This window comes from Salmo salar, chromosome ssa09, assembly GCF_905237065.1.
Source record: "Salmo salar chromosome ssa09, Ssal_v3.1, whole genome shotgun sequence".
In the NCBI taxonomy this organism is placed as follows: Eukaryota; Metazoa; Chordata; class Actinopteri; order Salmoniformes; family Salmonidae; genus Salmo; species Salmo salar.
This window is the reverse complement of record NC_059450.1, coordinates 5,314,011-5,327,318: the sequence shown is the minus strand read 5'-3', so window position 1 is coordinate 5,327,318 and position 13,308 is coordinate 5,314,011. Positions and strand designations below refer to the sequence as shown.

Here is a 13,308-nt window from a genome sequence, read left to right as displayed (position 1 = left end):
TCTGCATGCCAAGTGTCATGTCTGTAAGAAACCTGGCACCATCCCTACAGTGACGCTTTTCAGCGGCAGGGACTGGGAGACTAGATTAACGGAGCAAAGTACAGAGGGTTCTTTGATGAAAACCTGCTCAGGACCTCAGACTGGGGCGATGGTTCACCTTAAAACAGGACAATGACCCTAAGCACACAGCAAAGACAATGCAGGTTTGGTTTCGGGACAAGTGTCAATGTCCTTGAGAGGCCCGGACGAACATCTCTGGAGACCTGAAAATAGTTGTGGAGCTATGCTCCCCATCCAACCTGACAGATTTTGAGTGGATCTGCAGAGAAGAATGGGAGAAGCAGGTGTGACAAGCTTGTACCTAAGAAGATGTGAGGCTAGACATTATGGGTTATTGTGTGTAGATTGAGGGGAATACACTTTTTAATTTTAAAATAAGTCTAATGTAACAAAATGTGGATCAAGTCAAGTGGTTTGATTACTTTCCAAATGCACTGTGTTTAAATTATGCTGTGTATTTATTCAGCTTAACTGACAATACAAAAAGGCATTGCATTGCCACATCAGTTAACAACATTTGAATGAACTTTCTATATCGTCTTGAAAAAGATTGCATCACAATACCAGGCAGCCATTGCGAGTGTTCCCGTGAAATGACCAGTCAACTGCCAGGGTTAGAGGTTCCAAACCAAGTCCATTTCTGTGTGCTGCTGCATTGTTGCAAAGGCCAGTGTTTCCCATGACTATCTGCAGCCCTGTGCTCAACATGACAATGCCTTCATTAGACAAATGAAATTGTCCATTCAGCTTTTCCCCCACCTGTGGCAACTGCTGCCTCCTAAAGCGTTTTTCTCTTTCACCAGGTGGTGACGGGTGACAGTGGTGTCACAGACGTGGACCATAAGGCCAAGCTTGTCTACGAGGACGGTAAGGGCTCACTGTTCACTTTTCTTTTTTCTCTTTATACTTTTATCACTCTCTGTATCCTCTTTTTATATATTTTGCTTGGTTAACAATGATTTGAAAAAAGATAAGCAGGAGAGCAATGGGGGGGGGGGGGGGGGTAGGATTTGCATACCCTGAATGGCATGCCAAATCACAACTACCGCTTTTGCTGGGCAGCCAGCGAACATCAATGGTACACACTTACACTCATTACGGCACTGTATAAAACTGCATAAGAAATTGCCGTTTGATTAAATAATTAGGGCCGGTAGCTATTTCCTATTAGGGCTGGGAAATATGGCCAAAATATCAATGTTTTAATGTTTGGAAGCTATTTAGCAGGTTTTTATGTTTGTGAATAATACATGTTCTATATATGGTTTATGAATTGTAGGCCTGGGTGGTATTCTGTATATTTGGAAATAGCCACGGGACGATCTTTCAATACCTTTGGAACTATTGCTGACCGTTTTTCAATGTTTGTGTCAACGTAAGTAAATACCTGCAGTCAACTTGAGCGGAACGTTAGGCGGAACGTTAGGCGCACATTATTTTACATTATGAAGCTTACCGTAGTTCCCCAGAACAGTTGAGCCAGTCACGTGTTTGTAAATAGAACAATGGGGGAGGGGAGCGGGAGCAGCTGAGTCCAGCTGTTTGGCATGGGGTGTGTTTTATATTGAAAGTCAAGTTTTTTTTCTTTTCTCCAATATAGTGATCTGGGACATGCGACTTTAGTTTTTCTTCACAGAAAATGCATTAGCGCAACACAATCGGCAAAAAATGGCTTCATTTTCATCAAATGACAACAGAAGTGCAATGCTATTTAGTTGGCAGCCACAAGTAAATGAGCTTACAATGAAAAAGCAAGTTTGTTTTTGTAAAAAATATATTTTTTTAAATAAATAAAAAATGCATGGCCATCATATTTAATGTTTATCATAGAAACTGGATTATATACAATTCCTAATGTTTTGCTTGAAGTTAATCTTGCGTTTTACTGGTGAAAAGTAGGCTGGCTACACAGAGGTAGCTACACAAGTCAGAGTCGATTTCGGATGAAAAGCGTTCCCACAGTAAACTGCCTAATACTTGGGCCCAGAGTCAAATATTTGCATATTATTAGTAAATTTGGATAGAATACACTGAAGATTCTAAAACTGTTTAAAAGAAGTTCCTTCTTTTTCTCCTGGAATGAATACAGTATTGTCCGGTTGGAATATTATCGACGTTTTATGTTAAAAATACCCTAAGGATTGATTGTAAACAACGTTTGACATGTTTCTACGACCGGTAATGGAACATTTTGACTTTGTCTCTGGTACTGCGCTCGCACGTTATGCCTTTGGATAGTGATCTGAATGCACGAACAAAACGGGGGTATTTGGACATAAATATGGAGTATTTTGAACAAAACAAACATTTCTTGTGGAAGTAGGAGTCCTCGGAGTGCATTCTGACGAAGATCAGCAAAGGTCAGAGAATATTGAATAGTGTGGGACGGTCACGTCCCACCTAGCCCAGAGGTCAAGTGTGCCTTGAATTTTAAGTAAATCACAGACCGTGTCACCAGCAAAGCACAATCACACCAGCTTCACGGTGGGAACCACACATGCGGAGATCATCCATTCACCTACTCTGCGTCTCACAAAGACACAGCGGTTGGAACCAAAAATCTCATTTGGACTCATCAGACCAAGGACACATTTCCACCGGTCTAATATCCATTGCTCGTGTTTCTTGGCCCAAGCAAGTCTTCTTATTATTGGTGTCCTTTAGTAGTTGTTTCTTTGTAGCAATTCAATCATGAAGACCAGATTCACGCAGTCTCCTCTGAACAGTTGATGTTGAGATGTGTCTGTTACTTGAGCTCTGAAGCATTTATTTGGGCTGCAATTTCTGTGGCTGTTAACTCTGCTGCAGAGGATAAGCTAAGAGTTAACTCTGGGTCTTCCTTTCCTGTGGCGGTCCTCATGAGAGCCATTTTCATCATTGTGCTTGGTTTTTTTGCGACTGCACTTGAAGAAACTTTCAAAGTACTTAACCTGTTAGGGCTAGGGGGCAGCATTTGCACGTCTGGATAAAAAAAATGTACCCGATTTTAATCTGGTTACTAATCCTACCCAGTAACTAGAATATGCATATACTTATTATATATGGATAGAAAACACTAAAGTTTCTAAAACTGTTTGAATGGTGTCTGTGAGTATAACAGAACTCATTTGGCAGGCAAAACCCTGAGACATTTTCTGACAGGAAGTGGATACCTGATGTGTTGTATTGACTTTAAACCTATCCCATTGAAAAACACAGGGGCTGAGGAATATTTTGGCACTTCCTATTGCTTCCACTAGATGTCACCAGCCTTTACAAAGTGTTTGGAGTCTTTTACTGTGAGATCTGACCGAACAAGAGCCATGGAACGATGATGTCCCATTAGACACCTGGCGCGCGAGTTCATGTTGGGTACCCTCGTTCCAATACGTTATAAAAGAGTATACATTCGTCCACCTTGAATATTATTCATGTTCTGGTTAAAAAAGGCCCTAATGATTTATGCTATACAACATTTGACATGTTTGAACGAACGTAAATATATTTTTTCCCCTCGTTCATGACGAGAAGTCCGGCTGGCTTAGATCATGTGCTAACAAGACGGAGATTTTTGGACATAAATGATGAGCTTTTTTGAACAAAACTACATTCGTTATGGACCTGTGATAGCTGGAAGTGACATCTGATGAAGAGAATCAAAGGTAATGGATTATTTACATAGTATTTTCGATTTTAGATCTCCCCAACATGGCGGCTAGTCTGTATCGCAACGCGTATTTTTCTGGGCGCAGTGCTCAGATTATTGCAAAGTGTGATTTCCCAGTAAGGTTATTTTTAAATCTGGCAAGTTGATTGCGTTCAAGAGATGTAAATCTATAATTCTTTAAATGACAATATAATATTTTACCAATGTTTTCTAATTTTAATTATTTAATTTGTGACGCTGACTTGACTGCCGGTTATTGGAGGGAAACGATTTCCTCAACATCAATGCCATAGTAAAACGCTGTTTTTGGATATAAATATGAACTTGATAGAACTAAAAATGCATGCATTGTCTAACATAATGTCCTAGGAGTGTCATCTGATGGAGATTGTAAAAGGTTAGTGCATCATTTTAGCTGCTTTTATGGTTTTGGTGACCCTGTCTTTGACTTGACAAAACATTACACACAACTCTTGTAAATGTACTGTCCTAACATACTCTAAATTTATGCTTTCGCCGTAAAACCTTTTTGAAATCGTAAAACGTGGTTAGATTAAGGAGATGTTTATCTTTCAAAGGGTGTAAAATAGTTGTATGTTTGAAAAATTTGAATTTTGACATTTATTTGGATTCAAATTTGCCGCTCTTGAAATGCACCTGCTGTTGATGGAGTGCACCACGGGTGGCACGCTAGCGTCCCACCTAGCCCCAAGAGGTTAATGTTCCGCATTAACTGACCTTGTTTTAAAGTAATAATGGACTGTCGTTTCACTTTGCTTATTTGAGCTGTTCTTGCCATTATAAAGACTTAGCCCTATTAGGCAAAATACCATCTTCTCTATACCACCCCTACCTTGTCACAACACAACTGATTGGCTCAAATGCTTTAAGAAGGATAGAAATTCCACATTCACTTAACAAGGCACACCTGTTAGTAGCAAGGCATTCCAGGTTACTACCTCTTGAAGCTGTTTGAGAGTGTGAAAAGCTGTCAAGGCAAAGGGTGGCTACTATGGATTTTTTTTTGGTTACTACATGATTCCATGTGTTTAATAGTTTTGAGGTCTTCACTATTATTCTACAATGTAGAAAATAGTCAAAATAAAAATCCTTGAATGAGTAGGTGTCAACTTTTGACTTGTACCTATCAAAGTTTGTCACAAAATATATTAAAGTGTGTCTGGTTCCATTTTACATCGAACACAAGTAGGATCAAAATCTGAGAAAATTCTTCAGTTTGGCCCTGGACCGGTGAACCACGTTGAATTGAGGCAGTCTAGTGCTGTAAGAGGAAGAATGCACACAAATTCCCATGTGTCATCCCCAAGTTCCTCCTCAAATAATTTTCCGATCGCGACTTTAAAGGCAACAGAGTTCTTCAAGTCATTCATGTTACATCTAACATATTCCGGAAGCAGTGGGATTGAGGGAGGTTGAACTTTTCCTGTAGATAAGCAAAAAAGGCAAATGTATCAAAGAATAATTGAGCAAGATAGAGGGCTAGTGAGTGCCAGGTGCCAAAAGCCCCATTTTAAAGATGGAGGGAATAGAATGTTCTAATTGATTCCAAATTTTAAGAGACTGCTTTGCAATTGGGTTAACACTTTTTGCCTTGGGACACTGGCAGAAAGGTGCACAACCAAGTGCAGCAGGTGTACATGATTAAGTCTCCGTCTGGACACAGAGTGGTGAGTAGGGTCAGTCTGTAGCCAATACAAAAGGGCTCTAAAATTTGCAGCCCAATAGTACAGTCGTGGCCAAAAGTTGAGAATGACACACATTAATTTCCACAAAGTTTGCTGCTTCAGCGTCTTTAGATATTTTGTCAGATGTTACTATGGAATACTGAAGTATAATTTAGAAGTGTTTCATAAGTGTGAAATGCTTTTATTGACAATTACATGAAGTTAATGCAGAGAGTCAATATTTGCAGTGTTGACCTTTCTTGTTCAAGACCTATGCAATCCGCCCTGGTGTGCTGTCAATTAACTTCTGGGCCACATCCTGACAGATGGCAGCCCACTCTTACATAATAAATGCTTGGAGTTTGTGGGTTTTTGTTTGTCAACCCGCATGTTGAGGATTGACCACAAGGCTAGGCTTCCCGCTAGCGGGACAACTTCCGGTGAAACTGGAGGGCGTGCAATTCAAATAAATAATCATAAAAATGATGGATATTAAACATTTAGGTACATGGTACAAGTGTCTTATATCTGTTAACCTCTGGGATATGTAGGACGCTAGTGTCCCACCTCGACAACAGCCAGTGAAATTGCAGAGTGCCAAATTCAAAACAAATCTCATAATTAAAATTCCTCAAACATACAAGTATTATACACCATTTTAAAGCTTAACGTCTTGTTAATCCAGCCACAGTGTCTGATTTCAAAAAGGCTTTACGGCGAAAGCATACCATATGATTGTTAGGTCAGCGCCTAGTCACAAAAAAACATACAGCCATTTTCCAGCCAAAGAGAGGAGTCACAAAAAGCAGAAATGGAGAATGAATCACTAACCTTTGATCTTCATCAGATGTTACTCATAGGACTTCATGTTCGATAAAGTTCATATATCCAAAAATCTGTTTACATTGGAGCGTTATTTTCAGTAATGTTTGCCTCTAAAACATCCAGTGATTTTGCAGGGAGCGACATCAATTTACAGAAATACTCATCATAAATGTTGATATAAGATACAAGTGTTTTACATAGAATTAAAGATACACTTGTCCTTAATGCAACCGCTGTGTCAGATTTCAAAAAAGCTTTACGGCAAAAGCACACCATGCGATAATCTGAGTACAGCGCTCAGCCACCAAAACAAGCCATACAGATACCTGCCATGTTGTGGAGTCAACAAAAGTCAGAAATAGCATTATAAATATTCACTTACCTTTTGATGATCTTCATCGGAATGCACTCCCAGGAATCCCAGTTCCACAAATGTTTAAGCATATAATGTCACAAAAACCCAGAAGACAGCTAAATGCAGCACTAACCTTTGATCTTCATCAGATGACAACCCTAAAACATTATCTTATACAATACATGCATGTTTTGTTCAATCAAGTTCATATTTATATCAAAAACCAGCTTTTTACATTAGCATGTGACGTTCAGAACTAGCATACCCCCCGCAAACTTCCGGGGAATTTACTAACAATTTACTAAATTACTCACGATAAACGTTCACAAAAAGCATAACAATTATTTTAAGAATTATAGATACAGAACTCCTCTATGCACTCGATATGTCCGATTTTAAAATAGCTTTTCGGTGAAAGCACATTTTGCAATATTCTCAGTAGATAGCCCAGCCATCACGGGCTAGCTATTTAGACACCCAGCAAGTTTAGCCTTCACCGAAATCAGATTTACTATTACAAAAGTTTGATTACCTTTTGTTGTCTTCGTCAGAATGCACTCCCAGGACTTCTACTTCAATAACAAATGTTGGTTTGGTCCAAAATAATCCATCGTTATATCCAAATAGCGGCGTTTTGTTCGTGCGTTCCAGACACTATCCTAAAGGGTAAATCAGGGTCGCGAGCATGGCGCAATTCGTGACAAAAATCTAAATATTCCATTACCGTACTTCGAAGCATGTCAACCGCTGTTTAAAATCCATTTTTATGCCATTTTTCTCGTAAAAAAGCGATAATATTCCGACTGGGAATCTCCTTTTAGGTAAACAGAGGAAAGAAAACAAGGCTTTCGGTCGACGCGGGCACGAGCCTGAGTCTCACAGTACTGTAACCAGCCACTACCCAAATGCGCTACTTTGTTTCAGCCAGAGCCTGCAAAGCCACGATTCAGCTTTTTGCCGCCTTCTGAGAGCCCATTGGAGCCGTAGGAAGTGTCACGTTATAGCAGAGATCCTTTGTAATGGATAGAGATAATCAAGAAGGGGAAGAAATGGTCAGACAGGGTACTTCCTGTACAGAATCTTCTCAGATTTTGACCTGCCATATGAGTTCTGTTATACTCACAGACACCATTCAAACAGTTTTAGAAACTTTGGAGTGTTTTCTATCCAAAGCCAATAATTATATGCATATTCTAGTTACTGGGCAGGAGTAGTAACCAGATTAAATCGGGTACGTTTTTTATCCGGCCGTGTCAATACTGCCCCCTAGCCCTAACAGGTTAAGAGAAATTGGTGCACTTCAAGGGGCTTTTATACAGTTTAGTCCCCTCACTTCTCTTCGGTCTGTTCCATTTCTCTGGCCATCTCTCCCCTTTTTCTGTGGTATGACTCATGTCTCTCTGATGTAATAAAGCTGTCAAGTGGTTCTGTAAAGTGTCTCAACTGTGTCTTTGTGACTGACTGGTTTGTCTTGTCCCTCCACTCTATAGCGTCATCTGATGAAGACAAGGCTTCAGGCGATGAAGGTCTTCCAGACGAAGATTCTGATGTAAGTGTTACTGCGACAAAGGGGCTGTGGGTGGGAGGGAATGCAGGTGGGTTGTGAAACGCCTACTCAAGTTTATACGACGGTGTTGTAAAGCACGCTTTTGGTCTTGAACAAACACATTCTCACAGATCATTACGTTTGTTAGTTTGCCTTGTGAACTGCAGTCTTTTACTAAGTTGTGGGGTTGACCTGGGAATTTTGTCTGCAGAACTGGGAGGAGGATGAGGCTATGGAAGATGAGGATAGAGAAGAAGAGACGGAAGGCATGAGGACGGAATCCAAAGCTAACGGTGATTCCGACATGGAACCGGGAAACGAGAGCGAGGAAGAGTGATGCTCTTCAAAGGAAATGATCTCAAAATGAACACACAAAAACGGACCTGAGAATTATGTACTTTCATTATATTTTCATGCTTTGTTTTTATTGTATCAGAACAAAATGGTTTTACAAAAACAAATGGACAGGCATGTGACCGGCTGAACGAGGCCATGTCTTTTCTCGGGACAGCCACAAAGGTGGGAACGTTATATCCCCACAACCAAGCTGAAAGCCCCATATTTTGAATCTTTTCCGGAGATTCAAGCCCCATGTTTCTGTCCCAATCTCCTGATTTCTCCACTTTGTCTGTGGTTCTGGGTGTAAATCAAGTGTGACCCCCCCCCCTCCGCCCCACTGCTTGTTCCAGAGAAATGGTGGCCTTGTTACCTGGCATGGGATGCATCCAAATTTTACATACACTTAGGTTGGAGTCATTAAAACTCGTTTATCAACCACTCCACAAATTTCTTGTCAACAAACTGTAGTTTTGGCAAGTCTGTTAGGACATCTACTTTGTGCATGACACAAGTCCTTTTTCCAACAATTGTTTAGACTGATTATTTCATTTAATTCACTGTTTAACAGTTCCAGTGGGTCAGAAGTTTACATACACTAAGTTGACTGTGCCTTTAAACAACTTGAAAATTCCAGAAAATTATGTCAGAAGCTTCTGACATAATTTGAGTCAATTGCAGGTGTGTCTGTGGATGTATTTCAAGGCCTATGGGAAAATCTAAAGAAATCAGCCAAGACCTCAGGTCTGATGAAACAAAAATAGAACTGTTTGGCCATAATGACCATCGTTATGTTTGGGGGGGGGAAAGGGAAAACCATCCAAACCGTGATGCACGGGTGGCAACATCATGTTGTGGGGGTGCTTTGCTGCAGGATGGACTGGCGCTCTTCACAAAATAGATGGCTTCGTGAGGAAGGAAAATGATGTGGCTATATTGAAGTAACATCAAGACATCAGTCAGAAGTTAAAGCTTGGTCGCAAATGGGTCTTCCAAATGGACAATGACCCCAAGCATACTTCCAAAGTTGTGGCAAAATGGCTTATGGACAGCAAAGTCAAGGTATTGGAGTGGCCATCACAAAGCCCTGACCTCAACCCTATAGAGAATTTGTGGGCAGAACTGAAAAGGCGTGTGCGAGCAAGGAGGCCTACAAACCTGGCTCTGTCAGGAGGAATGGGCCAAAATTCACTCATCTTTTTGTGGAAGGCTACCAAATACTAATTGAGTATATGTAAACTTCTGACCCACTGGGAATGTGATGAAAGACATAAAAGCTGAAATAAATCATTCTCTACTATTATTCTGACATTTCACATTCTTAAAATAAAGTGGTGATCCTAACTGACCTAAGACAGGGAATTTTTACTAGGATTAAATGTCAGGAATTGTGAAAAACCGAGTTGAAATATATTTGGCCAAGGTTGATGTGAACTTCTGACTTCAACTGTAGCTCACTACTTGCTCTGGCCCGTAGTGTTCTGGTTGAAATTAGTGAACTATATACAGTGCCATTTTGGATGCAATCATGACTAATAGATAATGTCCCCTTGCAATGTAAATCTGTATGAAAGCTGCAGTGGTTGTAGGTGTCCCCAGCTACCCACCAGTATCCTTGAATTAAAGTCTTCTGGTAAGTCTCCAATTGAACCCTGTTTTTTTTGTTTCTGCCAACCCTCTTCTGTTTATCCTTCACTCCTTTTGCGCAATGAGATTTTCAGGGCATGGAGATCATTCCACTGCCTAAAATCATAGCTTGAGGGGCGACCAGAGAAAATAATGAACTTTGGTCAATTAGGTGAATTAATGGGTTTTCAAAATGGTTGCAGTTCACTCTGTTCATTTATACATCGGTCAACAAATTTTGATTGAACATCACTCTCTTGTACTCAGCTGTTTGCTACTTTACTTTTTCTTGAGAGGAAAATACAACTGACTGAATGTTCCTTGACGTAGTTCAGCACTTTGTGGGCAGACTAAAAATGTAATTGATATAAATTATGCTCTTGGGACCTATTTACAGGTTGGTTATTCAAAAAAATGCAACCAAGGGTTAGTAGTACAATAGAAACAACCTGACGGGGGTAGTATTTGGGGCTGAGATGAGCAGGGTTGCACATGGGTATAAGGACTAACATTAAGTTATCTGCTCTGTAGACGACTAAAGCAAGATTTAATAATACTCCATTAGGACAGGTGAAGGAAAACGACAACTGTTGAATCTACTAAAAGGCGGAAGTTTAAATCTCTTCACACATTACAATGTAGGATAATCTGATGAAAGGCACAGAAAATAGAACTGACAAAAGATTCAAGATAGAGCCTGCAGGACATTACTGTCAGTAGCCATGTTTCCATGCAAGTAAAACCATACCGTATACATTTTTTTTTTTTTTTTTTTATAAAATCATGACAGCTGTAATGTAAAGTGTTTTTGTACGATTTTATAAATGCTGACAGATCATTTGTCTGACTTGGTTGGATCTTTTTGTGTTAGTAAAATGTAATTATGCGAGAAGTGTTTGGAAATGCCTATGTGCAGATATTGATAACCATATCGGCGTAAACTTGGAGTCACGTTATTACATGGTGTGTAGTCCTCCCACTATGACTTGGGAAACCATGCTGTTTATTAGGCTACAGATTAAATAAATTATGAATTTCACAGTGGTGGAAGTGTGCACTGATCTGATGCTCCTTTCCAATAAATATTGAGGGTCTTATTCTGTTGTCATGATTGATGCTTGACTACTGTCTTATTTATCAATCTCATGTAGACTAGCCTACCCGCACTGTATCTGCGAGCTGTTTTTTAGAGCGTACATGCCAAGACTAGAGTTGGCACATTTGCTATTTAATGCAAGTTTTTGACTAATTGGTAGAGTTGAAGAGTCGTTGGAAACACATTGAACTTCAGATTTGTATTCAGTACATGGAAAACTTGTGTGCACTACATCACACACTGATTTTTATCTGCATCAAGTCAGTTTGGTGGTAAAAGGTGCATATTTTCTTTATGCAGATTTTTTTTTATATTTGCATAGAAATCTCTGCCAGTTGGTTGGAAACCTAGCTACGATTTCTCGAGTGTTCATACCACAAGGCTGAAAAGCACGTTGGCTATTAGACCTGGGAGTCTCAAGTGGGGATTCAACTCCCACGGCGCCATATTATACCATCTAGAAACCTGAAGATTGATGCTTTCTAAAGAGCACCCTGATGTATTCCTGAAAGTCCACTGAACACCTTCCCATTTTAGCTGAGCAAACCTCTGGGGGCGGAGAGAACAAATCCGAATGTGCTTCAACTGCTAACGAGTGTGTCATTCATCATATATGTGGTGGTAACCCAAATTCCTTTTGTAACGTGAAATTAAGTGAACCAGGCCTATAAGGTTTTTATATATATAATGAGCTAGACTCTTTAATGGGTAAATGAATCGACTATGCATTATACATGACTTCAAGTAAATTACACGGGATTGAGTTTGACCACTTTTTTTAAAGGTCCAATGCAGCCTATTTTATCTATTTCTGATTGTCCCTTTTAAAGGCCCAGTGCAGTCAAATGTGATTTTCCTTTGTTTTATATATTTCCACACAGGTTGGAATAATACTGTGAAATTGTCACAAATTAGAATGCCCTATAGCCTCAACATGGTTAACGCTATAATTTTGATATCATGGATGGTCAGTGGTTACATTTCTTCAGCCCCATCCTACAGTTTTTTTACCAAAATGGTAGACTTTATTTTAATTTTTTTTATTGATCATTGTCCGCTGTCCAGCATCTGTCAATGGATCCCTCCCATTGGTAGGTGTGGTTTTGTTTCCCTGTCCAATGAATGACAATCTATGAAAGACTAATGCAGGCACAAACTAGTCGGAACTAGAAACAAAAAAGTATCTGACTCGCTAACTGGTTGAACGCGGCACGTGTAAACAGCCAGTCGGACATTTCATTGTCTCCTAGTTCTGACTAGCACGTGAACATGGCATAAGGCCAAGATTAAAGCAGATCAGTGATAACCGGCGGTAACCGACAATTGCATAGCATATGAATGTCTTTTTTGGGGGGCGATTTCAGAGGTGTAACGAAGTTGGAGCTGTCAAATCAGTGAGCGGCTGCTCTTGTCATTGTCACTAAGCCACACCAGTGCTTATATACCACCCACCTTAGAAATTCAGCACGATAGTGTAGGCTATATAGAAATTGTCCAGGTCCCGCCATGGTTAGAATCTACGTGAATACATTTTGAGTCACTTGATTATAGTGACTCGCGGCAGGTTGGGCCAGTAACCGAAAGGTTGCTGGATCGAATCCCTGAGCTGACGAGGTAAAAATCTGTCATTAAATCACATTTTATTGGTCACATACACATGGTTAGCAGATGTTAATGCGAAATGCTTGTGCTTCTAGTTCCAACAGTGCAGTAATATCTAACAAGTAATCGAACAATTCCCCAACAACTACCTAATACACACAAATCTAAAGGGGTGGATGAGAATATGTACATGTAGTATATGGGTGAGCGATGGCCGAGCGGCATATGCAAGGTGCAGTAGATGTGATATGTAAACATTATCAAAGTGGCATTGTTTAAAGTGACTAGTGATCCATTTATTAGTGTCCAGTGATTGGGTGTCCATTGTAGGCAGCAGCCTCTCTGTTAGTGATGACTGTTGAGCAGTCTGATGGCCTTGAGATAGAAGCTGTCTCTCAGTCCCAGCTTTGATGCACCTGTACTGACCTCGCCTTCTGGATGATAGCGGGGTGAACAGGCAGTGGCTCGGGTGGTTGTTGTCCTTGATGATCTTTTTGGCCTTCCTGTGACATCGGGTGCTATAGGTGTCCT

The 13,308-nt window shown here is 40.2% G+C and overlaps 1 protein-coding gene across 1 annotated transcript in view; it reads left to right on the top strand.

The window, feature by feature from the left end:
- Window positions 1-11,176, top strand: part of LOC106610597 (WD repeat-containing protein 43) — a 49,055-nt gene extending 37,879 nt beyond the window's left edge. Inside the window, exons 15-17 of the mRNA XM_014209993.2 lie at window positions 864-927; window positions 8,062-8,120; window positions 8,329-11,176. Of these exons, the coding sequence (XP_014065468.1) occupies window positions 864-927; window positions 8,062-8,120; window positions 8,329-8,454 (249 nt within the window). The 3' untranslated portion in view covers window positions 8,455-11,176. The remainder of the gene's footprint in view (window positions 1-863; window positions 928-8,061; window positions 8,121-8,328) is intronic.
- Window positions 11,177-13,308: the final 2,132 nt, after the last annotated feature.